Source organism: Elephas maximus, chromosome 20 (assembly GCF_024166365.1).
Source record: "Elephas maximus indicus isolate mEleMax1 chromosome 20, mEleMax1 primary haplotype, whole genome shotgun sequence".
In the NCBI taxonomy this organism is placed as follows: Eukaryota; Metazoa; Chordata; class Mammalia; order Proboscidea; family Elephantidae; genus Elephas; species Elephas maximus.
The window spans coordinates 38,892,682-38,918,368 of record NC_064838.1 but is presented as its reverse complement, the minus strand read 5'-3'; the positions used below and the strand labels follow the sequence as shown (position 1 = coordinate 38,918,368).

General features: G+C 44.4%; 1 protein-coding gene and 1 long non-coding RNA gene across 2 annotated transcripts in view; one reads left to right on the top strand and one right to left on the bottom strand.

Moving 5' to 3' along the window:
- The window catches only part of FGD5 (FYVE, RhoGEF and PH domain containing 5), a 154,332-nt gene extending 136,337 nt beyond the window's left edge, over nucleotides 1-17,995 (top strand). The window contains exons 19-21 of the mRNA XM_049863003.1: nucleotides 186-314; nucleotides 4,329-4,483; nucleotides 4,850-17,995. Of these exons, the coding sequence (XP_049718960.1) occupies nucleotides 186-314; nucleotides 4,329-4,483; nucleotides 4,850-4,886 (321 nt within the window). The 3' untranslated portion in view covers nucleotides 4,887-17,995. The remainder of the gene's footprint in view (nucleotides 1-185; nucleotides 315-4,328; nucleotides 4,484-4,849) is intronic.
- On the bottom strand, nucleotides 157-25,672 carry LOC126064214 (uncharacterized). Its single transcript, XR_007514460.1, has 2 exons — nucleotides 24,453-25,672; nucleotides 157-4,092 (listed from the first exon to the last, which is right to left on the bottom strand). It is a non-coding gene; the product is annotated as an uncharacterized LOC126064214 (long non-coding RNA).
- Between the last annotated feature and the right edge of the window lie 15 nt (nucleotides 25,673-25,687).

Here is a 25,687-nt window from a genome sequence, read left to right as displayed (position 1 = left end):
TCCAAAACTATATTCAGTAAGTCCTTTTTGCTGACTTTGGTACTTGTTGGAGTCTGAGACCTTAACCAAGTATCAGATTTCAAAGCAGTATAAACGCTCTGACAGCTGGTTTGGAATGTCATTTTCTCTGTTTGAACCATGCCCTACCACCTGGGATCCTGACCACTCTGCTTACCTCCCACCAGGTGGCTGCCTCAGGAGAGGGCTCTGCCATTAGCGGCTATCTCAGCCGGTGTAAGAAAGGCAAGAGGCACTGGAAGAAGCTCTGGTTTGTCATCAAAGGCAAGGTTCTCTACACCTACATGGCCAGTGAGGTACGGTTTGATTTACACTGTTTCCTCTCTCCTGTGAAAGCCCACAAGTTTGCTTGTGTCTGAGAGCACCCACCTAAGGCGGTGGGGGGCCTGGGATGCTGGCACCGTTCTTATTTTAATCCAGTCTTTATTGAGCAATGCCATTCGCTAACAGTTGCTGTGGACACATGACCACCTGTCGGCTCTAAATAGAAGAAATTTTCAGTCTCTGTGGAGGTAAAATGGTACAATAACATGTTAAATGGGCAATAAAACGTTAAATGCCACAGGCCCAGCATCTAGTACAAGCAAGACACTTTATAAAAGACAGCACCTTTCTGCTTGCTACTTCAGTCATTTCGGACAAAATGCAACTGCTCGGAGGCAGCTGTTGTCAGTTGCCATTGAGCTGGCTCCAGCTCATGGCGACCTTATGTATAACAGATCAAGATGTTACCCAGTCCTGTGCCATCCTCATAATCGTTGCTGTGTTTGAGCCCATTGTAGCCCCTGAGTCAGTCCATTTCATTGAGGATTGCCCTCATTCTCACTGACCCTCTACCAACCATGATGTCTTTGTGTAGCGATTGGTCTTTCCTGATGTTGTGTCCAAAATAAGCAAGATGAGGTCTCACCATCCTTGCTTCTAGGAAGCAATCTGGTTGTATTTCTTCTAAGAATGATTTGCTCGTTCTTCTGGCAGTCCAAGGTATATTTGATATTTGTCATCAACACAATTCAAGTGCATCAATTCCGTCTTCCTTAAGATGGAAGGTGGAAGACGCTATGACACTTTTACTATATATTGTCTCATGGTAACTCTTCTAAATAAAACTTAAATTTGTGTTTTTATAGAACATGTTACATTTCTGTCTTCTAAAATGTAGGAGAGCGAGCCTGGGAAACCAAGCCATCCTCTGAAATGGGGAGGTGTAGGGGTATGGTGGTACCTCAGAGGGCTGTCTGGTCCTGGCCTGCCCTGACCTGCTGAGTAACATGAAAGAGATCCATCGGCAGGCCCACCATCTGGTGGCTCCCACAGGCTAAATCCTGGAGGAGAAAGGACAAAAGGCACTTCCTTCTGGGGGACATAAAGCTTAGCTCGTAAAGGGCCTGCATCTGGACAGCTGCAGTCAACTCTGTCCTCAGGGTCACGGAGGCCAGCAGCAAAGCAGACAGACAGAGGGGCCCACTGTGGCCTTCAGTGATTCAGGCACTGTGAGCTGAGCCCCATTCCCACCCTGCCAGGGCCTTTCACTCACATGTCCACAGATTGGATGTTCTGTGATGAGGAGAATTTTGGTCTCTCCAGAACACACTGAAGTTTGCTGTCCTACCCTTCTGCAGCCAGAGCAGCATCTTCCCAAGTAGGCATTCCACGGGACACACACAGGGTTTCTATAAAAACTGGTTCTCAGGGAACCCCCAGTAGGCAGTCAGCTAGACCTCCTCACGGTAGTACTTCCCTGAGTCTCTCGTGTACTAAGGCTGTGAATCTCTAAGCCGTGGAGATTTCCCAGGCTGCACTATGCATAACGGTTGTTGCATAGAACACGCTGTGGGAAGAAATGTAGACTTAGGTAACAAAGGCCACCAGTACCAGTTGCCATTGAGTCAGCTCCTACTCATGGTGACCCCATTAGTGTCAGAGTAGAACCGTGCTCCACAGGGTTTCCAATGGCTGATTTTTTGGAAGTAGGTCACTTTCTCTTAAGGCACCTCTGGGTGGACACAAACCTCCAACCTTGCCATTAGCAGGTGAACACATTAACTGTTTGCACCACCTGGGGGCTATCAAATACCTTGGAATCTTTTTTTTTTTCCAACATTTTATCATAAAAATTTTCAAGTGTAAAGAAATGTTGAAATAATTTTACAGTGAACACTCATATACTTATCAACTGAATTATATAATTAACATTTACCGTACTTTATCTCATGTTCATTTATTCACCCTCTACCCATAATTTACATATAATGAAATGTGCAAATCTTAAATATACTATTTGATGAGTTTTAACTAATGCATGCACCTGTAAATCTCCACCCTCACCCCATCCCCAGAGGTAATGCACTATTCTGATTTTTTTCCACCATCAACTAGATCTTCATATAAATGGAGTCATATGTGGCTTCTTCCACTCAACATGTTTTTGAGACTTATCCGTGTTGTTGCATATAGCAATAGTTCATTCTTTTGTGTTCCTGAGCAGTATTTCATTTGGTGAATATACTGTAGTTTATCCACTCACCAGTTAAAGGACATTCCAGTGTTTGGCAATTATGAATAAATCTACTTTTAAACACGTAAGCGTAAGTTTTTATTTCACTTGTGTAAATACCTAGGATTAGAGTTAATGGATCAAAAGGAAGGTATATATTTGGTTTCAAAGAAATTGCCAGACCTTCTTCCAAATTGCCAGAATCATTTTATACTCCCACCAGTGATGCATGAAAATTTTAGAGTTCCAGTGGCTCCACATCTTTGTCAGCACTTGATGTTGTCATTCTTTTTAAGTTAGCCATTCTGGTGGGGATGTAGTGGCATCTCAGTGTGGTTTTAATTTAGATTTCCCTGATGACTCGTGATATGTAAAGCACATGGTGTTTTTCATGTGCTTATTGCCCATTCATATATGTTCCTTTGGGCAGTGTCTGTTCAGATCTTTTGCTCATTTTTTTTAAAGTGGGTTGTCTGTTTTTTTGTCATTGAGTTATACCAAACCAAACCCATTGCTGTCAAGTCAAATCTGACTCACAGCAACCCTATAGGACAAAGTAGAACTGCCCCCATAGAGTTTCCATGGAGCAGCTGGTAGATTTGAACTGCCAACCTTTTGGCTAACAGCTGTAGTTCTTAACCATTATGCCACCAGGGTTTCCTATTGAGTTATCGTAGTTCTTTATATATCCTTGATACTGGTCCTTTGTCAGATAAATGTTTTGTAAATACTCTCTCCCAGTCTGTGACTTGCTTATTCATTTTTCTTAATAGTTTCTTTTGAGGAACGCAAGTTTTTCATTTTGATGAAGTCTATTTTATCAATGTTTTCCTTTATGGCTTTTGCTTTCTGTGTCCTAATTAACCTTTGTCCACACCAAATCATGAAGATATTTTCCCTTATTTTCTTCTGAAAACTTTATGGTTTTAGCTTTCACATTCAGGTCTATCTCAAATTAATTTTTGTGCATAGTGTAAGATGGGGATCAGGGTTCTTTTTTTTTTTTTTTTTTTTTCCTTACGGATATCCAGTTACTCCATCTCCATTTGTTCCTACTAGATTGTTTTGGTGTCCTTGTTAAACATCAAATGACTGAATAGGTGTGGATCTCTTTCTGGGCTCTCTATTCTGTTTCATTGATTCATTTACTAATCCTTATACGAATACCACACTCCCTTGATTAGAATAACTTTATAGTAAGTCTTGAAATGAGGTTGTGTAAGTCCTTTAATTTGGTTTTTTCCACTGAGCACTGTTTTTAAGATCCATCTTTGTTTCTCTGGGTACATCTCATGAAATTATTACCAACTTGATAGCACAGGCACCCTGACTACTCCTTATTTAGGCACTGTGGATGAGGGTATGGGGGAATGAGTACAGATTATGTCATCAGAGGTAACTGGACAACTAACGGAGCCACTGATGAATCGAGTCAGTGGAAAGAATATGGGGTTAGAAGGTAGTGAAGAGTCCAAATGCTGGCTCTGCCTCTTACTAGCTGTGTGATGTTGGGGAAGTTACTTACCTTCTCTAGCTTCAGTTTCTTCTTAGACTGGGGGTGACCCCTTCTATGATTGCTGTGGAGATTAAACAAGACAATAAAGGTGAAAACTCCTAGTAGGCTGTCAAGAAATGGTACTTTCTTTCCTTCCTCCTGACTGGTCCACTTATGTGGTTATTCTGCAGTGGCCATAGCATGCCCCCCACACACGGGCTCTTCATGCATCTGAGATTGGGCGTGACAGTAAGAGCCAAGCTCCTGACTGTGTGCCATGCAGTACTTTCTATCACTTTCCCCTTCTGCCCTCTGCAGGACAAAGTGGCCATGGAGAGTATGCCTCTGCTGGGTTTCACCATTGCCCCAGAGAAGGAAGAGGGCAGCAGTGAAGTAGGACCGATTTTTCACCTTTACCACAAGAAAACTCTATTTTATAGCTTCAAAGCAGAGGATACCCATTCAGCTCAGAGGTAACCAGAATCATTAGCCCTGTACCCCCATGCCTCTCTCTAAAGGAAACAAGTTGGTAACCAGGGCTTCAGCTCTTGTTGTCCAGTTATCAGATCCCATCAAGGCCCTTTGGGCCAAAACACAACAACAGAACTACCTGTTCCTGGTCTAAGAATGTCTAGACTCATGACTCATTCATACAGGCATGTATTGATTGAGCCAACTTTTGCACTGTGTTCCAGGTCTTTTGTTAAGTCCTTGGGAAGCAAATATGCATATGACATAGTCCCTGACCTCAGACTAATAGTTCAGCCATGTATAGGTTCTGTGACCAGAGTCACAGGCAGAGCCACCAAACCAAGTGTCCATGTTCTTCTCTTTTGCAGATGGATTGAGGCCATGGAAGATGCCAGTGTGTTATAGCAGTTACCAAGTATGTGGACTCAGAATAAACTCTTAGGTTGATATGTGGACCTTTCCAGAAGCTGATCGATGTCTCACCTCCTCTGGACACACATCTGGATTCAGCATGAGTCATGACCTTTTTTGCCATAACCCCCCTCTTACACCTTTACAAGTGGAACCTTCAAGGAGTATTTATGGACCTCTCCTTTTTGTCTTCGTTTTTTCTACCCCATCATAAACAATTTCCTTATCCAGCAAAGAGTTAAGAATTAGTAACATGAAGACATGGAAACCAATAGAAAAGTACATTACAAAGGCAGGCTTACAGTAGAACAAGCTCTTACAGTTTTTACTCGTGGTAAATAGTATCACTTTTCATATTGTTGATTTGTGTGCCTCAGGTGCCATGAGCAACAACTAGGAAGTAGCAGCCACTCTCACTGAAAGCACTTTATGGTTTTACTGAGCTGCAACCTCCAATTTTATGTTTTCCAAGTGATTTACTGAAGTAAAAAGCAAACGGGGTCCTGTGGACAAATTGGCCACCAATGCTATAGTAAGGGCACATACAAGTGGACCTGGCTTGCCCCCAGTCAGCGGGTGATACTTGGAGGCCCTCATGATTGTGGGTGGCCACGCTCCCCTGGATAGGAAGGGGAGGGCTTCGTCATCCTACTGATCGCACGTCCTGTATCCAGATGTAACTTATTAAAGGAGAGACTCACTCCTTCCACTGTAGTCCTCAACACCGCACCAGTGCTGAGAACTCAGCTGCCAGCAGATCCAGCCCCTGGAGGTCACCGTAATCCTCTCAAGAGTCAAAGTCCACGTTCATTTTTGGTGTGCCTTCCTCTTGTACCCCATACAAGTGACAACACTGTGTAAGAGAATACCTACTTTAGGCATGGTAATCCTTCAGCAGAGTTCCTAGGTGGTACAGTTGCCGCGCTCGGCTGCTAACTGAAAAGTTGGAGGTTCAAGTCCACGCACAGGTGCCTCAGAAGAAAGGCCTGGCGACCTACTTCTGAAAAATCAGCCATTGAAAACCCTGTGGAGCACAGTTCTACTCTGTACGTGTGGGGTCGCCATGAGTCAGGGTCGACTCGATGGTGACGGTTACTGGTTAATTCTTCAGCTGTATCACCGAAGCCTTTATATTTTTTGAAGGAGATAAAAAAAGAGAAAGTAAGATATAATCAGAAGGTGAATCCGTGGTCTTGGCAGATGGCTCTGGACACAGTGAGGGAGCACAGAAGCACTGGTTTGAAGGTATTCTCTGAGCGCCTAGGGTGAAATCATCTCTCACTGGTGACTGTTTCTTACATAAAGCAGGGGGTATGTCAGGGCAGGAGTCCTTGTTACTCTCACTGCAGTTTAAAAAAAATCATATCATTTTTCTGATACCCTGTCTGCATCCTCCCCTTGCCCCTCTCCCTGCCCCCTAAACAAAGGCATTTGCTGACAAACCTTTTGTAAAAGCACCATCTCAAGGAGTTATTTACATTAAATATTTTCAGGGGAAATTTTTTTCTAGTTCGCAATTTTTCTTTTAAAATGTTTGCATTATACATTTAATTAATGATTCAAGGTGAGTGATTAGAGAGATCTTTTTTGTTAGTTTTTGAGGGCTTATTCCACTTTTGAATCATTTTCATCATCAAACATGTTTAAACGGGCCTCCTAGATTCTTGTCCCTGGGTGGTGCCAACAGTAATGCACTTGGCTACTAACTGGAAGGTTGGAGGTTTGAGTCCACCCAGGGGTGCCGTGCAAGAAAGGCCTGGTGATCTCCTTAGAAAAATCAGCCATTGGAAAAAAACCCTATGGAGCACAGCTCTGCTCTGACACATGTGAGGTCACCGGGAGTTGGAGTCAACTCCACGGCAATTGGTGGTTTCCTAGACCCTTTTAAACTCTTAGAAAGCACAGCAAGACTTCGGTACAAGGCAGTGGGGATTTTTCCCAACTTGTCACACGCTGCCATGTCAGATCCTGAGCATCAGAAGGTCATCTGAAGTCTCTCTTACTTTATATCATCCTATAACTGATACTCTGTGAAGAAGAGGTAATAGTACTTTTAGTTTTCACTGAATAAAACCAAACCAAATCCATTGCCATCAAGTCCATTCTGACTCATAGTGACCCTATAAGACAGAACAGAACTGCCCCACATGGTTTCCAAGGAGCATCTGGTGGATTCGAACTGCCGACCTTTTGGTTAGCAGCCAGTGTCTTAACTACTACGCCACCAGGGTTTCCTCTCACTGAACGGTTAACCTAATTAAAATCCCTGGATTATAAATAAGCTATACTGGTTGGATTTTATAAAAGGAAACTAGCAGGGGCCACCAAGACCCTCCATAGCTCAATTGTGACTGGGCAAAGGCCTGCCTATTCTGTCTCAACCTTGTTCTTAATAGGTCCTTCCCGTGGTTCTTGTACTCATCTCACGCAGATTTCCACAGGCCAGCTTTGCTTGGTGTGCATCTTAGTTACCTAGTGCTGCCATAACATGTGGGTGGTTTTAAAGAACAGAAATTTATTGTCTCACAGTGTTGAAGGCTAGAAGTTCAAATCAGGGTCTCAGCCATGTCAGTTCCTTCCATGAGCCTCTCTCCTAGTTTCTGCTGTCTGCTGGTGATGCTTGACATGGTTTTTTGCTTAGAGTCCTGGTTTCACAGTGATTAAGAGTTCAGCTGCTAACCAGAATGTTGGCAGTTCAAACCTACCGGCCGCTCCTTGGAAACCCTATGGGGCAGTTCTACTCTGTCCTGTAGGATCACTAGGAGTCGGAATCGACTCGATGGCAATGGGTTAGGTTTGGTTTGGTTTAGACAATCCTCACATGGACTCTCTTTCCCCATGTATGTGTGTCTGTCTGTCTCTCTGTCTATTCTGGTCTTTCATAACTCAGAAGTGATTAGGTTTAGTATCCACCCTACACTAGTAGGACCTCCGCTGATTAATTGGTTATATTAAATTGCATTATAGGAGGTCATCGTTATAGATGTCACGTAGTCCTTGGGTGGCACGAACAGTTTGCGCTTAACAGGGACACCTCAGAAGAAAGGCCTGTTGACCTGCCACTAAAAGGTCACAGCCTTGAAAAGACACTACATTGTGGGAGGCCAACTGGCCTAATCATGTAGAAGTACCCCATGACAGCAACTTGACTAGTGTTAGGCCTAACAACTGGGAACCATAGCCTAGCCAAGTTGACATGTAAAATTAACCTTCACAGTGTGCCTTCTCTACCATTCTCTTTCTCCAGCCTGTTTCCCATGTCCATGTCACACATCTCTGACTGTGAGGCCTGCCCAAAGTAACAGGGAGGAAGCTGTCCCCTCTGGTCTGAGGGAAGTCCTTCCCACCCACCAGAAGCTGGGGCAATGGCTGGCTTCCACAAGGTAGGTGTGCTCCCCAAAGCCCTCACTGCTCCTCCCCACTGTTCCCCCAGCACAGAGCATGTGAGAAAGCAGGATGTGCCAGGCCAAACTGTGGCCCAGAAATTAGAAAACTCGGGCCATAGGCAAATCATTCACTTGAGTAGCTCTGAGCCTCGGTTTCTTCATCTGTAAAATGGAGATCATTCTAGCTTCTCTCAGAGGGTTGAAGTGATAAGGCCCAAACTGAATGTTTGCGAAAGTAATCTGAAAGCCACAAGCTGATAGCAAAGTGTATGGCATCATTAGACAAAGTAAAATCTTGGGCCCTGCTTACTAATAATACACAATGAAGACAGAAAACACAAAAAGGCCTGCCTTCTTAACCAGGAAAATGGCAAGGAAGAGAAGGCCTGAAAAGGGCCTGGGCACAATTAGGTTTGACTCCTTTGGTCATTATAGGTCTTTTTCCCTTTCATTTGTTTTTAATTATGTCTCCCTGAGCTCCTCATGTGGACCAGAAAAACAGGCCTCTGCAGGGTTGGAGTCTATGACAAGGCCAGACACAGACCCTCCAAATTCCCATTCTTTGGGAGGTTCCCATAATCACAATGATTACCTGAACTGTTCGTCCCCACTGATTAATTAGAGCAAATGCTTCTTAAGCAAAGTTTAGTTAAGATTCTCTCCTTCCCCCAAGTCCCTAAACTTTGGCTCACTTTCAGCCTGAGCTGGCAAACAGCCCTTCCTTAAGGCCTCTTCCTGAAAATAGGCTGGCCTCAGCATAAAACCTTCTCTGATCTGCTATTCGATCAAGCCACCCTTTCATTCAACTTCCCCACGCCTGGTTCTTTTCTACTCTTGTTTAAAAAAAAAAAAAAAGAAGAAACCAAACCCATTGCCATGGCGTCAATTCCGACTCAAAGCGACCCTGTAGGACAGAGTAGAACAGCCCCGTAGGATTTCCAAGGAGCAGCTGGTGGATTCAAACTGCCAACCTTTTGGGTGGATAGCAGCTATAGCTCCTAACCACTGTGCCACCACGGCTCCAGCCTTGTTTATTCCTCTGTTAAAAAAAAAAAAAAAAAACCTTTTTTTTTGCCTAACTCTTGAGATACAGATCCTTTGTTCAGAGCAGTCCCCTGTGGCCGTGGTTCCCACCCATTTGCAATAATCCTTTTAAATAAAGTCTCTCTTTACTAAGTCAAAAAAAAAATCAATATTTTATAAAAATCCAGATTTTTCTGAAAGCAAGCAGCACTTACATTATGGTTACTTCACTTGTTTCTCCAGCCTGGGTTGTTTTTTGGTTTTTTTTTTTTAAGTATTTTATTTCTTTTCGGCAGCAGTATATATAACCAAACATACATGCATTCGCAATTTCTACGTAAACGGTAACGTTGGCTACATACTTCACGTTGTGTCAGCATCTCACTGTCTCTACCTGTGTTGTTCCGTCACCGTTAATTCACGCTCCTTGCCCTTTAAAGTTCTCTGTGCTTTGGATGAGCTGCCATCAGTTTAAACTCGTACAGATAATTCTTAACAAGAGCTCTCTGCTCAGGGCCGACATTCTTTATTGATTGGGTTGAACTGTTGTTTAGTTTAACGATGGCTTCATGGTTTTTTCATGGTTTAGTTTAAGTTCAAGGTTTAAAGATTATTTCCAGGTGTTAGATTTGGGGGTTCCCCCTGTCTGGTTTCCATATGAGTTTCAAAGGGCTGTTCCGTGCATCTCCTTTTGATCAGGATCCATCTGTTGGGTCCTTGATCAAAACATTCAGTAGTGGTAGCTGGGCACCACCCATTTCTTCTGTCTTATGGTCATGGGGGTAGTTTATGGAGGCAATTAAACCCGTAGCCCATTTCCTTCTCTGATTCCTGGGTCTCCTTCCTCTGCTGTTCCAGGAGAAGAGAGACCAATTGTGGTATCTTAGTTGGCCATGCCCAAGCTTTAAGACTCCAGGCCCTAGTCACCAAACTAGGAGGTACAATAGAAACTCTAAAAACAACCTTAGGCCAATTCTGGATTGGTCATAATAAGTAAGACAAATTCTGTTTATTGTTACTAATATGAAGCACACTAGAAGAAACCGTAGTATCAATGGACATTGGGGCCCTAATAATTCTTCCACATAACAGAAATATACTCTGAGTTTCCCCAGTCAGGCTGACAAACTAGCTGACCAATTCATTCTCCCTGAATGTCCTCTGGCCTGGGTAAAGGTGTGGAGTCAGGGAGCTCCTTCTAAGTACCCACCTGATGCTCTGCTGATCTCTGGGCATGGGCTACCCAGGCCAGTGCTTAAGATCATGGCAGCAGTACTTACAGCAGCAGGACAGTAACATGGCTAGAGTCCCTTCTGTGGCTACCTTATCATGGCTGAAAATGGCCTTGAGGGTTCATCTAGTCCAACCTCTTTTGATGGTGTAAAAGTCATCACTGAAGACTGAAGCCCTGACTGATCACATAGGTTAAGAGTGGTGCCAAACCTGCTAGAACCCAAGTTCCTGTCTGCTACAGCACCCAGGGTTAACAATGTGCTATAATATTCTTCTATTAATTGGTTCAGTCTTCGTTTTATGGCTTCTGTGATCATGGAAGCTTCTGTATTTCTGTGCAATAGTTGAGAGGACAGATGTCCACAGTAAGATTTCTTGTGGCCTGTTTTCAGCAGCATGTAAAAGGAAACCAGCCTCAAACTTGTTTAAAACAATAAAGAAATTAGCTCAACAAGAGGAAGTCCAAAAGCAGGGCAGGTTGAGGGATAGGCAGGTCTTCACTGTTCTCTGACCTGCTGTCCACTTGTCAGCAGTTATTTGGGCGTCTGTTAGATATGTTCACTAAATATTACTTTAAAGGGTATTGGGGAAGCTTATTTGGTAATATTGATCTTTTAAGCTACTGGGCAAACACAATTTTTAAATCAGCAGCCAAATAACCCTGACCTCTCAAGGGCTCTGGCCATCAAGTTGATTCTGACTCATAGTGACCCCATGTGACAGAGCAGAACTGCCCCATAGGGTTTTCTAGGCTGTAATCTTTACAGAAGCAGACTGCCGCATCTTTCTCCTGCAGAGCAGCTGGTGGCTTAACCACTGCATGACCAGACCTTACAGTATGATTATTAGCAACAAATAATAGCAAACACCTGTGAAGCCAGCACTCTAACTAAGCACTTCGACCTTGTTACTTTGTTTAATGCTCCCAATGACCTGTTGAGGTGTGTGCTATTATTACCCCCATTTTACAGATGAGGTAAGGGGATTAGAACCATTAGGTCACTTGCCCAGGGTCACTCACTCACAGTTGGCAAAGCATTGGCTAGCTAGTCACAAAACCCACACTCTGAACTGCGTCACTACATAGCTTCCCTTGAATGTGCCTGAGCCGGTACTGAGCGATTTTCTGGTACCCGCAGTGCGAGTTTCCTCCTACAATTGACAGAAGTCTCTGGATGCAGAGAGCCAATCAGTAGGACCTTTTCCTCCGAAGTCATAACAGACATAATGCTAAGTCAGCCTAAAATTTGTATGTTATTGTCCAAGCAAACATCCAATGCTTCATTACATTATTTCATGTAATACACAATCCAATGTTATTTCAACATATTATACAAATGGATACAGTTCCGTCTTCTGCAATCGTATTGTGCACCAGACTTACCTCAATTGAATGTGGGAATCTGGATGTTTAAAACTCATGCTTTAAAAAAAATTTTTTTTTAGCACATACTCTTAGTGTTATCCAACAATTGACATGTTGGGACGCACACTCAAATATGACAGATTTTTAAACAACCTGACTTCATGGATTCAGCACAGTTTTCTCACTACAGAAGAAAACATCAGAAATACTAGGATGAATTTATAAACAATAACCTAACACACTGGCCCATTCCTTGCTATTTTTTTCAAATCCTTTAAGAATCTGCACTGTGTGGTGAAAAGACAAGTGTAAAGGTTATGGTTAACGTGTGTTCTGTGACAGTAGACAAGAAGTCTCATTTGAAGAAGAAAGTTATACCCTTGTTGTACCAGTTCCAAGAAGAAGAGAGCTCAAGTTTATGGAACACCTTTTGTGTCTCCGATGAAGGCCCTCCCGGCTACCATTCACAGCATCCCTAAGGGAGAAGGACAATTTTCAGAAACGAAAAGCAAGCCGATCGAAGCAGTGCACAGCCCAGAGCCTGTGGGCCATGCGAAGTCAGAGCAATTGTGTCTGGGGTGAGAGTCCACAAATTTGCAGTGTACCACAATCAGAACAAGGGTCACTCCACCCACACCGGCCCCCACTAGCCAGACTGATGATGGAGAGCAGGGAGGAGCAGCCAGAGGGAGAGCTGCCCTGGGGACTAGGCTCTAGTCAGGTCAGTGCCCCAAGGCAGGCTTGTCCTCTGCCCTTCTGGCCTAGACCTCACATCCTGGGGTTTCCCTCACACAGGTCCAGGTGGGGCTCAGGCATCTATAGTTTTTACACGTGCCTCAGAAGATTCTGAGGTCATTGGTGGTTCAGTGGTAGAATTCTCACCCTCCACGTGGGAGACTTGGGTTTGATTCCTGGCCAAACGCCTCTTGTGCAGCCATCACCCATCTGTCATTGGAGGCTTGTGTGTTGCTGTGCACACACGAGGTTTCAGTGGAGCTTCCAGACTGAGATGGACTAGGAAGAGAGGCCTACATGCAAAAACTCTATGGGTCACAACAGTACGATCCACCATCGCAGAATGGTGCAGGACGACCCCACAGCATTTTATGCTGTCCTGCATGGGGCCACCATGAGTCAGGGGCCAACTCCCTGGGAACTAACAACCACAGAAGCTGGGGGTGGTGTTGGAGAGGTCTCATAGAGGAGGTGGTATCTGTCAAATAAAAATAAGGAAAGCAGTGGTGGTAAGGGATGGCTATAATATGAACACCCTAAGCATAAGATCTGCAAGTGTCTCAAAAGAACCAAAAAACCAAACCCGTTGCCATCAAGCTGACTCATAGCGACCCTATTGGGCAGAACAGAACTGTCCAGTAGGGTTTCCAAGGCTGTAACCTTTACAGAAACAGAAGGCCACATCCTTCTCCCCAGGAGTGGCTGGTGGATTTGAAACACCGACCTTTCCGTTAGCAGCTGAGTGCTTAACCATTGTGCCACCAGACTTCCTTCAAAAGAGTTGCGTGGGGAAAAAAAGAATAAACAGGATAGAGAAAACCCAGGTGTGGGGAAGTGGGATGAGGGGGTGACTTCGTCGGATAGTAGATCAGAATGTTCTTGGCGGGGAGACCTTGAGGAGGGATAGTATATTGGCTCAGGGGTGAGGGTGGAGGAAGGAGAGAAGCTTAACTAAAATTTGGTTAACAAGCACCTTGTTTCTGATTGATCAGTGGAGAACAAACAGTTTGGTTACGCTTTTATGACTGGCCTTGTCATAGGTAAACAAGGGGCATCTTATCTAAGTGCTATGGGAGGACTGGTTATTTGCAGTAAGCCTTTTCCTCAACAAAAAGCAGGGCTTCGAACCGTTTGTTCCAGGTGATTCCTGTGTAGAACTTCCTGGGAACTTGAGAAATGAAAATTCTCAGCAGGGAACTTGTTAGAAATGCAAATTCTCACCAAGGGGTCGAACCTTAATGAACTAGTTCAAAGCCCTGACCCAAAGGGTGGGATTTCTTTAACCCTTACTGTTTTCCCGTATCATAGGGTTCACGGAAATTTTAATATTAACATATCTCAACTGCACCTTGAAACATGAGTACAAACTTAGTTGTCACTGGCAGTGGTCTCAGCTTGTCCTTGGACTGTGAGTCTGTGGGAGAAGTGCTAATTTGCAAGATGTATTCATGTTCAGATCCTTAGCTGAAGAAAAGAGACCTAAGCATCTGAAAATTCTGATAAGGCATGAGCGCTGGCCTTGGTATCATCAGGTATGATTGGAAGACACATTTTAGAATCCAACACTATGCCAGACTTCACAGGAGAAATGTGTGCACAAGGTAGTAGATATTAAAGGCAGCAGCTGCGGTGGGGAGAACCAGCCAAACTGAGCTAGACAGGCCTACCACAGCTAGTGAAAATGCCTTCTTCCACAGAGCTTTTCTCTGGTGATCATGTGAGAGACTGTGCAGAACAAGTTCCCGACATGGACTGGGTCTCTTTGTACAAATAATTTGATGTTGTCATACAGAACAGGCATTTTGTGCTGGCAGAGCAGAATGGCAACAGGCCTCACTCTTTACCTGGATCGTTTCTCCAGGGTGATGTTGTGATACAACGTAGAGAGGCAGCATGACCAAATGAGCAAAACAGAGCTTGCATGAAATAAAATCTATACTAAGTAGACACAATAAACAAGTTTTTTTGTTTGTTTGCTTTTAGACTGGAGTCATGGTTTTCAGACTCTGGGAGTGGTTGTGAAATCAATTTAATGGATCACAGCCAGCTCCCCCATCACACACACAGAACAGAATAGAACATATCAGAGTATATCCATTGTCCTTAAGGACTATTTCATAAAATTTTTGTTTTAGTTACATGGGGCCCTGATGGCGCACTGGTTGAGAGCTATGGCATGCTACAGCTGCTAACCAAAAGGTCGGGAGTTCAAATCCACCAGGCACTCCTTAGAAACTCTATGGAGCAGTTTTACTCTGTCCTGTAGGGCAGCTATGAGTCGGAATTGACTCTATGGCAATGGGTTATATTACTATATACTAATTGCTGATGTAAAAATGTATTTAAAATTATAAATTATGGTAAAAAAAATTTAAACTACTAGCTTAAGAGTATCAAGTTAGAAAAAAGAGCACAAGGTTAAATACATATGAGCCAAAACAAAAGACTAAAGTCACGCAGGCAATTGCAATGACATATTTGCAGTTTTATTTTCTGAATGGCTTCACAGTGTAACAAGGGGAAAAAAATAAAAAAATTAATGGTAAGGCTACACTTTTTTTTCATCAGGAAATGGATACTGTAGCAATTCAGGGAGACCCCTATTACTGGTATACTTATAAATTATAAAAATTCTCCAGGAGCTGAGAGTTACAAATATTATAAATCTTTAAAAGAATATGTTTTAGGCCAGGACTCCTAAAGCGTGTTTTTAACAGTGAATAGTGCTCTCATTTATATAAAGATTCCCAACTCAAGTGTGAACGGCCCTGAACGACCTCAAAGACACTTCAAAATTCGGACCTCATTTTCAGTGTAAGACTAAAACGGTGCAACTCACATTCCTTCCAAAGGTGGACTCAGAGGGAAAGGAGTTATGAGGATTTGGCTGTAATTTTCCAGCATATTCAACCAACAGCTGTGAAATCTGAAAGTCTGTCTTGCGGTGTAGTGTGGACAATAAGCCCTGTAAGTTCTTTAGGGCTCCTGTTAGGTAGCAGATAAGCAAATATGAGCGGTAAATCAGAGAGTAAAAAAGTGCCATATACAGGAAGTCCGTGGCCCCTCAAATCCAGCGTCCTCTATTTAACAACCCCTAACAGTATCACACTAGAATCATGAATGTATCACACTAGAATCATGAATGTATGATGGAGCCCCCCTGTTGTGCGCAGCAGACAAGAAAGTCAATTATTTCTTGATCGCTACAGTAATTGGCTTAAAGCTTGAGACTTGATTATTCCAACACATACAATTATGGAAGTTGTTATAGGAATAAAATGAGAGATCTTTTTTAAAGATACAGTTATAATATCTCCTTAATGTGACCTTGAATCTCATGGGGCAAGGTGAAAAAGGACCGTTGGTTTTCACGTTAACAATTTCATTCATTTCTCTTAAATCTCAACCTTTCACCTACTCAACAAAGATCCTCCATTTTTACAATCGTCAAAATATTCCAGTCACATCCTATGGCTTCATCACCAGCTACATAGGATTAGAACCAGGTACTCTTCTTGAGGAATCTGGTGGAGAAAATGGCCTTTAGAAAGAAAGTATGGCTTTTTCCAGATATGTTCCTTGACATTGTTGAGCTTTCCTTGTGAAACATTTTAAGTCTTTTTCCTCTTTATTTACAAAAGCTATAGAAATAAAATTTCTTGATAGAGGGTACAGCATAATGTTTCCTGACAAGTTCTCTCTTTATAGGAAAAACATTTGTTAAATAGCATATTTCAATTTTTAAAGAAAATGAGTGTAGCATAAAAAAGTTGCAAGTTGCTGATCTGATAAAAGTGCTCACTGCAGGACTTCTGGCAGGAGCTATGAGCTTGGAGCTTCAACAACCATCATCAATGCCTCAGTTTACTGCTTACAAAGCACTCCACATGCTTCCTTCAACACTCAGCCATGCTGTGAGGTGGTGCAGCCTCCACTGACCAGGAAGCAAACAGACTGCTGGCTGGATTTCTTATCAGACTCCACGATCAGTTATGGCAAGTCCGGAATGTGGTGAGACGTCAGGGATGTTCTCTGCTCTGCCACCGCCACCCTGCTCAGCTGACAAGTTATTAATTCTTGGCTATTCTGGAAACTGACTCCACTGATTCAAACTGTGATACACTGTTGACTGATAAATATTGACTTTCCTAATATTGAGAAATGCTGATTACCTGAGTTATAACTGAAACATCTATGGTACATATCAGATTTAATGTTGAAAACCAGCCCCAAGAAACACATTATGACATCTATGTCCAGGATTAGTTGGCTGGAAAGCAAGGTAAATACGATTGGGATTGTGTTTCCTGGTGCTAGAAATTCCCAGTAGACTGTTGAAATAAGAGGATGAATTGTTTCTCATGGAATCCAGGCTTTCTGGACTCATGGAGGCTGGATGAACCCCTGAAACTATTGCCCTGAGATAATCCTTAAACCTTAAACGAAAAATATCCCCTGAAGTCTCCTTAAAACCAAATAGTTTAGCTTAACTAGTAAAGAATGACTGCCTTGAGCATTGCGCTCTTTTTAGATCTATCTATATGGGATCAAACCGACAACAACTCAAAAGATTAGACAGGAAACCCAGGGGGCAGTGAGTTTATGTTAACGGAGGAGGAACAACTCGAAAAAAGAGAGTGAGAATGCTTGCAAAACCTGAAGAACGTAATCAGTATCACTGAATTGTACATGTAGAAATTGTTGAATTGGTGTATATTCTCAACAACAGCAACAACAAAAATAAGATATTAAAAAAGAGAATGAATCCCAAGTGGCTGAATGTTGTGTATGTAAGTTAATGAGAATTCTAAGGAACTTTGGAATACTGCGATATCTAGGTACTATTTTACCACGATGAGGTGCTAGTGGTTCAGTGGTAGAATTCTTGTCTTTCATGCAGAACACCTAAGTTTCATTGCCTGGCCAACACACCTCATGTGCGGCCACCACCCATCCCTCAGTGGAGCCTTGTGTGTTGCTATATGATGTTGCTAAGATGGACTAGGAAGAAAGGCCTGGCGATCTACTTCCAAAGATCAATCAGTGAAAACCCCAAGGACCACAGTGGTCCCATCTGCAACAGATCATGAAGGTGGTGCAGCACTGGGCAGAATTCATTCCATTGCGCGTGGAGTCACCATGAGTTGGGGGCCAACTCTATGGCAGTTAACATTTTACCATTTGGAGTCACTGGGTGATGCAAATGGTTAACATGCTTGGCTGCTAACCAAAAGGCTGGCAGTTTGAGTCCACCCAGAGGTGCCACAGAAGAAGGGCCTGGTGATCTACTTCCAAAAAATGAGCCATTGAAAACCCTGTGGAGCACAGTTTTATTCTGACACATGTGGGGTTGTCTTGAGTTGGGCAATGGCAGCTGGCTGGTTGGTTATTTTACCACTGACACCAAGCTTGGCAGGATACTAAGCACTAGAGACACTAGTTCTTTACTACCTGCCACTGCACAATTTGAGGAGTCAGGTACAAAAAATGTAATTCTCTATGGGAGAATGGATAAATGCACAGTCAATGTGCCTGAGGCAGATTAGGAAAGAGTTCGCAAAGATGACTTCCGAGTCAAGGTTCGACATCTGAGGATGGGGTTGCCTTATGGAGAAAGGAGGTGGGGAGGTCACTGGAGGCAGAGAACAGGATGAGCAGACGTGGTGGTAGGACGCCTGTGGCATGTTCAGGGATTGGGGTAGTTCAGTATTGCCAAAGTGCAGCAAGAAAGTGACAAAAACAGCTGAGATGAGAAAGGCAGTTTAGGGCCAGATCATTCAGGATCACTGAATACCCCTGTCCGAGCATTTGGTACTTATCCTAGTATACTAAGAGAGTCTTCAGATACTTGAAAACAGGTGACAAGAACAGATCTAAGTTTTAAAAAAATCACACTGGCCTTCCATTTAAACAAGACAATTGAACACATAGGTCGTTCATTCTATTTTTCAGTGACAGGCACTATGATAGATCCCCACCTGCCTGCTCTTCTTACAATGTGACTTTGATGGTCCTTCCAACTAGTGGTGGGGTCTACATCCCCTCCCCTGAACCTAGGCAGAACTTTGTGACTGCCTGCATAAGCAGCAAACAGAGGAAGTCTCTGTGATTTCTGGGGATAGATCATAAAAATGCCACCTTATTCTCTTGGGAAGGTCCCTAGCTAATGCAAACAGTTTACGCTTGACTACTAACCTACAGATTGGCTGTTTGAACCCACCCAGTGTAAGAAAGCCCTAGCGATCTACTTCCGTAAAGATCACAGCCAAGAAAACCCTATGAAACAGTTCTACTCTGTAACACATCGGGTCGCCATGAGTGGGAATCAACTCGGCAGTAAGGGAATTGAGTTTGGTTTATTCTCTTGGGGCCCTGGCTCTTGGAGTGCATCCACCATGTTGTGAGGAAGCCCAGGCCACATGGAGAGGCCACGTGTAGGTGTTCAGGCTGGCAGCCAACATCAACCACTAGACATGTGAATGAGGAAGGCCATCAGATAACTCAAGCTCCAGCTGCTATCTGACTGCAACCACGAGACTGAGAACCACTTATCTGAGCCCCCTAGAACTGCACGACAATAAAGACTGTTGGGTTTTAACTAATTTTTGGGGTGATTTGTTATGCAAGGATAACCAGAAAACATGGATTTCTTGGTCCCTGCCTAACCTCACTAAAAGAGCAGGCAGAACTCACAAGGACAAAAAGAATTTGATAGGTGGCACAGGGTATGGGAAATGTCAACCCAGTTTTTGAAGATACAAGTGGCAGCCGATTTAGCAGAGGAGAAAGCTAAAACCAAAGTGCCTGCAGGGAGGGATACCATGAAACACAATTGTTTGGGGCCCCTGACCCTGGAGAGGCTCAGAAGCTGGAGGCACAGGGTCTTGGAAGGCCAGCGTGTGGACTAGGGCTGAGAACAGTAGGATTTATCGAGTCTATGTTAGGAGTCCTGCTACCCTCAGATCCCCTATACACACAAGTGACCACTCTTCCCCTACCCTGACAGGAGATAGTTTTCTTCTCTGGAAAAAGCAGCTGGAGGACTCAGGAACACAGGCACAGCGAGAGCAGAGGTAAGATACTTCATTGAAAACAAGAGGACTAAGAGAGTCTAAGAAGACATTGGTGGTTCAATGGGAGAATTTTTGCCTTCCGTGCCGGGGAGCTGAGTTCGACTCCCGGCCAATGTACCTCATGAACAACCACTACCAAGCTGTCGGTGGAGGCTTGCGTGTTGCTGTTATGCTGAACAGGCTTCAGCAGAGCTTCCAGACTAAGGTGGACTAGGAGGGAAGGCCGATGATCTACTTCTGAAAATCAACCAGTGAAAACCCTATGGATCACAAAGGTCCAGTCTGCAACTGATGGGGATGGTGCAGCACTGGACAGCATGTTGTTCCATGTGCACGGGGACACAATCAGTTGGCGGACTCTGCCTCCTTACCCCCGCTCAGCATCCAGAATGTTGCGAGCCAGGCTTAACACGTCCCCACCCTTACCCCTTCGTAAGAGGTGGTAGGATTCAACTTGTTTCCTGCCTTCCAAGTTCCCTCCCAATGACAAATATAAACATATGCTCAATAGAAGTAATCAAAATTTTTAATGAGTTCAACGGTATTTTTATAGTAAGTCTATCATTGAAAGATGTTCTAGTCTCGAGGTCTGTACAAGGCCCGCTGTGGAGGACTTTTAATGGGCCTGCTTAGGAATTCAGATTTTATGATTGGTCAGAGGTCCCAAACTGGTAGCACGAGGCCCAGACTCAAGCTTATGATATACTGTGTGCCCTGCACAGCTTAAAAACCATTTGAGGCTGCTGCAAATATTTTATAGTTGGTATTTTACCTTTAAAAATCTATTTTTCTGGCTTGAGAAATCAGATCCACCACTTCTGGCCCACATTCCAGGTGCTAAGGAAGGGGTGCCCCTTTGAGGTCTTGAGCTCTCCAGATCTCCCCAAACATTTAACATACAAATGGTGTTTCCACCAGCTTAGGAACCTCATGTGAATTACATGCCTGCCCCCACCCCCCAGGGATTTGTTTTCACTCCTGCCCTAAGCAATGTGGAATCAGTGAAGAACTAGTTAGGGATAGGAATGGCTGCTTTAGAAGCTCAGGCAGCAGTGTGAAGTGCGGGTGGATGGATGGGGAGGGGGTAGCAGGTCAAGATTGGTTAGGAAACCGTGGCAGTGGGCAGGTGAGGAGCTAACCTAGGGAACAGTGGGAGAGTGAGGAGGGCTCAGATTTCAGAGGAGACTCAATAGGATTTGTTGTCATTTAGGCCCTCCTCCCTATCCAGGTTGGCAGAGCACTTGCACAGCTGCAGATCAGAAGCCTTAGGGCTGCATTCTATTCCTCCCCAAGGCAAAAGGCAGGATCTAAAGCAAAGTAGAGAAGAGAGGGAAAGGCTTCTCCAAGGAACCTGTGGCTGCAAGATCCATCTCCTGGCCTTCCGCAGCCTGTGGGGTAGAAATAATCTCTTCTTTTAGGAACTCAAGAAACGCTATTTCAGACTTCCTGAGCAGGAAGGTCAGACAGTCCTAGGTGGGTTAGGTCTTAAGGTGGTATTGGGCTAGGAGAGAAGCTGCCAGGCCCCAAGATTGAGAGCTCTTAGGCTACATTCTAAAAACAAACAAAAATACCCTTTGCAGCAACCTACACTCTAAAATGGGGTCACGGGCAGGTGCATTTTTCTAAGGAGATAGTCTAATTTCCGTGGCATACTCAATATGGTTCATGCCCCTCCCAAAAAACCCAAAAATTACTGCTCTAAGATGTATGAGCCAAGTACAACTCAGAAATAACACCGTCTCAAGATCTGGGAAGGCCCAGGTCAGAGATCAAAGGGGCACGACTGACTAAAAGCAACTCCGGCCCTGTGGGAGAGTGCTAGGAAACGTGCTCTCCTGGTGCACCTGTGTTCCAGGACCACCAACCCACCACAGCTACAGTCTTTTTCTTTTCTCTTCTTGAGAAAAACAAAGGTCAGATACAAGCTGAGGCCTCCCCAAGTGGCCTTCTGAGCTGCCCCAGTCTGTGGTAAGAGCTTGTCGACTCTGCAGAAAATAAGGAGGTGGGTGTGGGTATGCGTGGTAGAGGGTTTTCTCCCAGTCAGGAGTCCCCAAGGACAGAAGAAATAAGCAAAAAATAACTCTTTAACAGATGCTCCACCACTTGCTAGCCACATGACCTTGGAGACGTCATCCTCCCTGTTGAGGCCTTGACCTCTTCGGCTGTACAACACCTACCTCATCAGGTTACTGTGAAGATTAGGAACACACAATCTGGTATTCAGAGATTACAACTGTTCACTTTCCAAATTCTTAAAAATAAGACAAATAACAAATTAAAAAAAAAAAACTTTAATTGTGCTTTAGGAGAAACTTTACAGAGCAAATTAGTTTCTCATTCAAAAACTTATACACAAACTTGTTTTGTGACACCAGCTGGAATCCACGCATCGTCAGCACTCTCCCCCTTTCTCTTTCCACCCTGGGTTCCCTGTGTCCAGTTTTCCTGTCCCTTCCTGCCTTCTCGCCTTTGCTTTTGGGCAGGTGTTGCCCATTTGGTCTCCATACTTGAACTAAGAAGCACGTTCCTCACATGTGTTGTTTTATAGACCTATCTAATCAATCTTTGGCTGGAGCCTTGGTGGTACAGTGGTTAAACATTTGTTCGCTAACCTAAAAAGTCAGCAGTTCGAATTCACCAGCCACTCCCTGGGAACCCTATGGGGTAATTCTACTCTGTCCTAAAAGGTTGCTATGAGTTGGAAACAACTCGATGACAACGGGTTATGGGTTTTTATCAGTTAACCTTTGGGTGAAAGGTGGACTTCGGGATTGGCTTCAGTTCTGAGTTAGCAGGGTGTCTAGGGGCCATAGTCTCAGAGGTTCCTACAGTCTCGGTCAAACTAGAAAGTCTGGTCTTTGTGAATCTGAATTTTGTTCTACATTTTTCTCTCGCTCTGTCTGGGGCCCTCTACTGTGATCCCTGTCAGAGTGGTTAGTGGTCGTAGCTGGGCACCATTTAGTATAAACCGGGCACCATTAAAGCACAAACTTAAAAAAAAAAAAATACATTTAAAGTAATCTTGGATAGCAAAAAAATGTTCACTCTGGGCTAGGTACAAAATCAAACTGTAAGATATAGTTCCTGCTTTCAAGGAGTTCACAGACTAGCAGGAGAGACAGACAAGCCAGTCAATGATTGAACAGAACAGATGGGTGAGTGCTGTGAAAAAGACCTGCCCAGAGAGGGAACACCTGGGTCTCACCTGAACAGCACTGTGCAAAGAGCCAAAAGCCCCAGGCTCACATGCCAACTCAGGAAGTCGCCAAACCTTGTCTTCACTGAGCTAGTCCGTAAAAACAGGGACGATGAAATGAATATCGTTCACCATACACTGTTGCTGGAAACACATTCACTTAATATGTGCCTGTTTCACACCTGCTCTGTACCAGGTACTGGGCTACAGGGCTAGGACAGAGACGGACAAGGCACATCCTGACACAAGGCTCACAGTCCAGGCAGGTGGCCAGATAAGCATACACAGGGCTGGGTAATGCCAAATGTATCAGCAGTTCTGCCAGCCCACCATCCCTGTGAGTGAATAATCCCCCGGTGTGGTCAAAAAGTTAAAAAAAAAAAAAAAAAAATCAAAGTGTATTTCAAAAAGTAAAACAGAAAAAATTCTTTTTTTTTTGCCACATGTTTGGAATTAGACAGTGACTCAGGCCTCGTGTGTGCATCAGAATCACCTGTGATGCTCGGTAGACATGCTGGCGGCAGGCCCTACAAAAAGCTTACGGGGCCTGGCAATTCTGAAGTGCGTCCCTGCAGCAAGAATCTTTTATTTTAAAGGCTCATAAAACAAGATTAAAAGCACTATTCATGCAAATGTAGGTGGTTCTCATAATAGTAACCCACTAACTGAAACAAACGGAGAGTATAGCTAGTGTAATACAGCCAGTATTACACCCATCAAACGTTGTAAGTTAACTTAAGAGTTCTCACTAAAAGAACTTCCAGTGAAAACTCAGGTCCCTAACTGGTACAGTCTGCATTATTAACCTAAAGGTTGGCAGTTCGAATCCACCCAGTAGTACCACAGAAGAAAACCCCGGTGATCTGCTTCTGTTAAGATCAAAGCCAAGAAAATCCTATGGAGCAGTTATGTCCTTTACACATGGGATCACCATGAGCTGGAACTCACTCGAAAGCAAAGGTTCTTTTTAAAGTGAAAACACAATGGAGCAAAAAAAAAAAGGCACTATGGCAGTGCTGACCTCAGCTTTGGGACCCCTGTTGTCGCTGATACTGTATGCGATTTGTGTGCGTGTGCATCTGTTTTCATCAGGAGAAGAAAAGCTGCTCCAAGCAATGAAGGTTATGAGCCCTTATGCAACTAACCTTTAATTGAAAATTTACTGCGTGCTATTACAAACGGGGCAAACAAATGCAGCATAGTTTACTGCATAGACTTAAACGTCAAAAGGACAAGTCAGAGCTGGGCTTCACTTCCTGCGCCTGAAACATGGGGCCTCGGTTCACTTGCCTCAGTAAAATGAAAATGATAGAATCCCATTCACAGAGTTGCTGCGTATTAAATCAAAGAAAGAACAATATAAGCCATTGTGTTTAATATCTAGCACAACCGTATTTACCCCCCCAAAAAACATCATTGATGTGTGAATTCTCATGCTACACGTGAGTATTATTTAACACTAAAAAGTTATTTTTTTAAAGAGTACACGGCTGTAAAACAGTCCATGTTTGCAAAGATTTACCACTTTTTGGGTCTCACCCACCTCACCTGCAAAATAGGGAAAATCTTCCTGCTAGAAGAGGATCCCATCATGTCATCTCTGGAGGCCCCTTCCAGCTTCAGGATCTGTGGTTCACTATGACATTATGAATTCAGCTTTTCTCCCACTTCCTTCCTTCCAAGGTGAGAACAAAGATGAAGGGAAAACGTGTGTTTAAAGAATTTTCTACCAAATACTCAAAGTTCGGGTTACCCTGATAAAAGCAAGCCCAAAAGGCTACTGTTTAAGAAAAAGGATTTACCCATCCATCTTGAAGTATTCATTCACAATACACAAGAAAAGCGCAGAAATGAATTAGCACAGGGTCTGCAGCCCACAAGGAGTCCAGCGTAAATAAATGCTCCAGGCCATCTAAATAAATAACTGGCCTGCACCTTCCAACTCAAAACCACCGCTTGGGGGAAAAAAAAAAAAAAGGCAAAATATCTAAGAAAACCCGAAACGGCAAGATTCGTAACACGATGAGACGCAACTTTCTTCATATGATTTAAGCAATTTTATTAAAAGATGCTTTGCATACACTTACGTAGTCACCTTTTAGTTACTCCCGTGTTTTCAAATCGCGAGAGGTGGGGGGTGGACACGGAATTACCCAAGGTCCAGATATACTGTTAAGACCACTTTCAACGCTTTACCTGGCATTAGCAGAAACTGGGGCAGCCAAGGACCTTTAAAGCTTAAATAAAAAACCATATGCACCAAATAAGGCGCCAGGAGTCCCACACCCCCCCGCCCGTAAGCACGCATTTCCGACCCACAGGCGCTCCGCTGCGTGGCTGCGGGGACCCGTCGCGCCCGTCAGGCCCCCCGATTCTCACACAAACCAACCCCCTCCCCGAGCTTGGGCGCGAGGCCGGGGCGGAGGCTGTGACAGCGAGAACCCCGTCCGCACCCGGCCTCGCGGGGCTCACCGTCCCCCGGGCGGGGCTGGCCCGTAAAGAGATAACGGTACCCGGTGCTGACAGCTTTTTAAGACGACCCAGGTTCTCCCCCGGAAAAGCCGTGGGCCGCGCGCGCCGCAAGGCTCGGCCCCCAGATGAAGCCTCCCGGGACGGCGGGCGCGGCGGAGGCGGGACGCGAGCCCCGCGAGGCGAGCCGGTCCCCAGCCCGTGGGCCTCGAGGCCCGAGCGCCGGCCGCGGCGTTCCGGTGCGCGCGCGCGCCTCAGCCAATCGCGTGCTCGCCCGCCCCCCGCGGCCGCGGCGAGGCTGGCGCTGGGAAGAG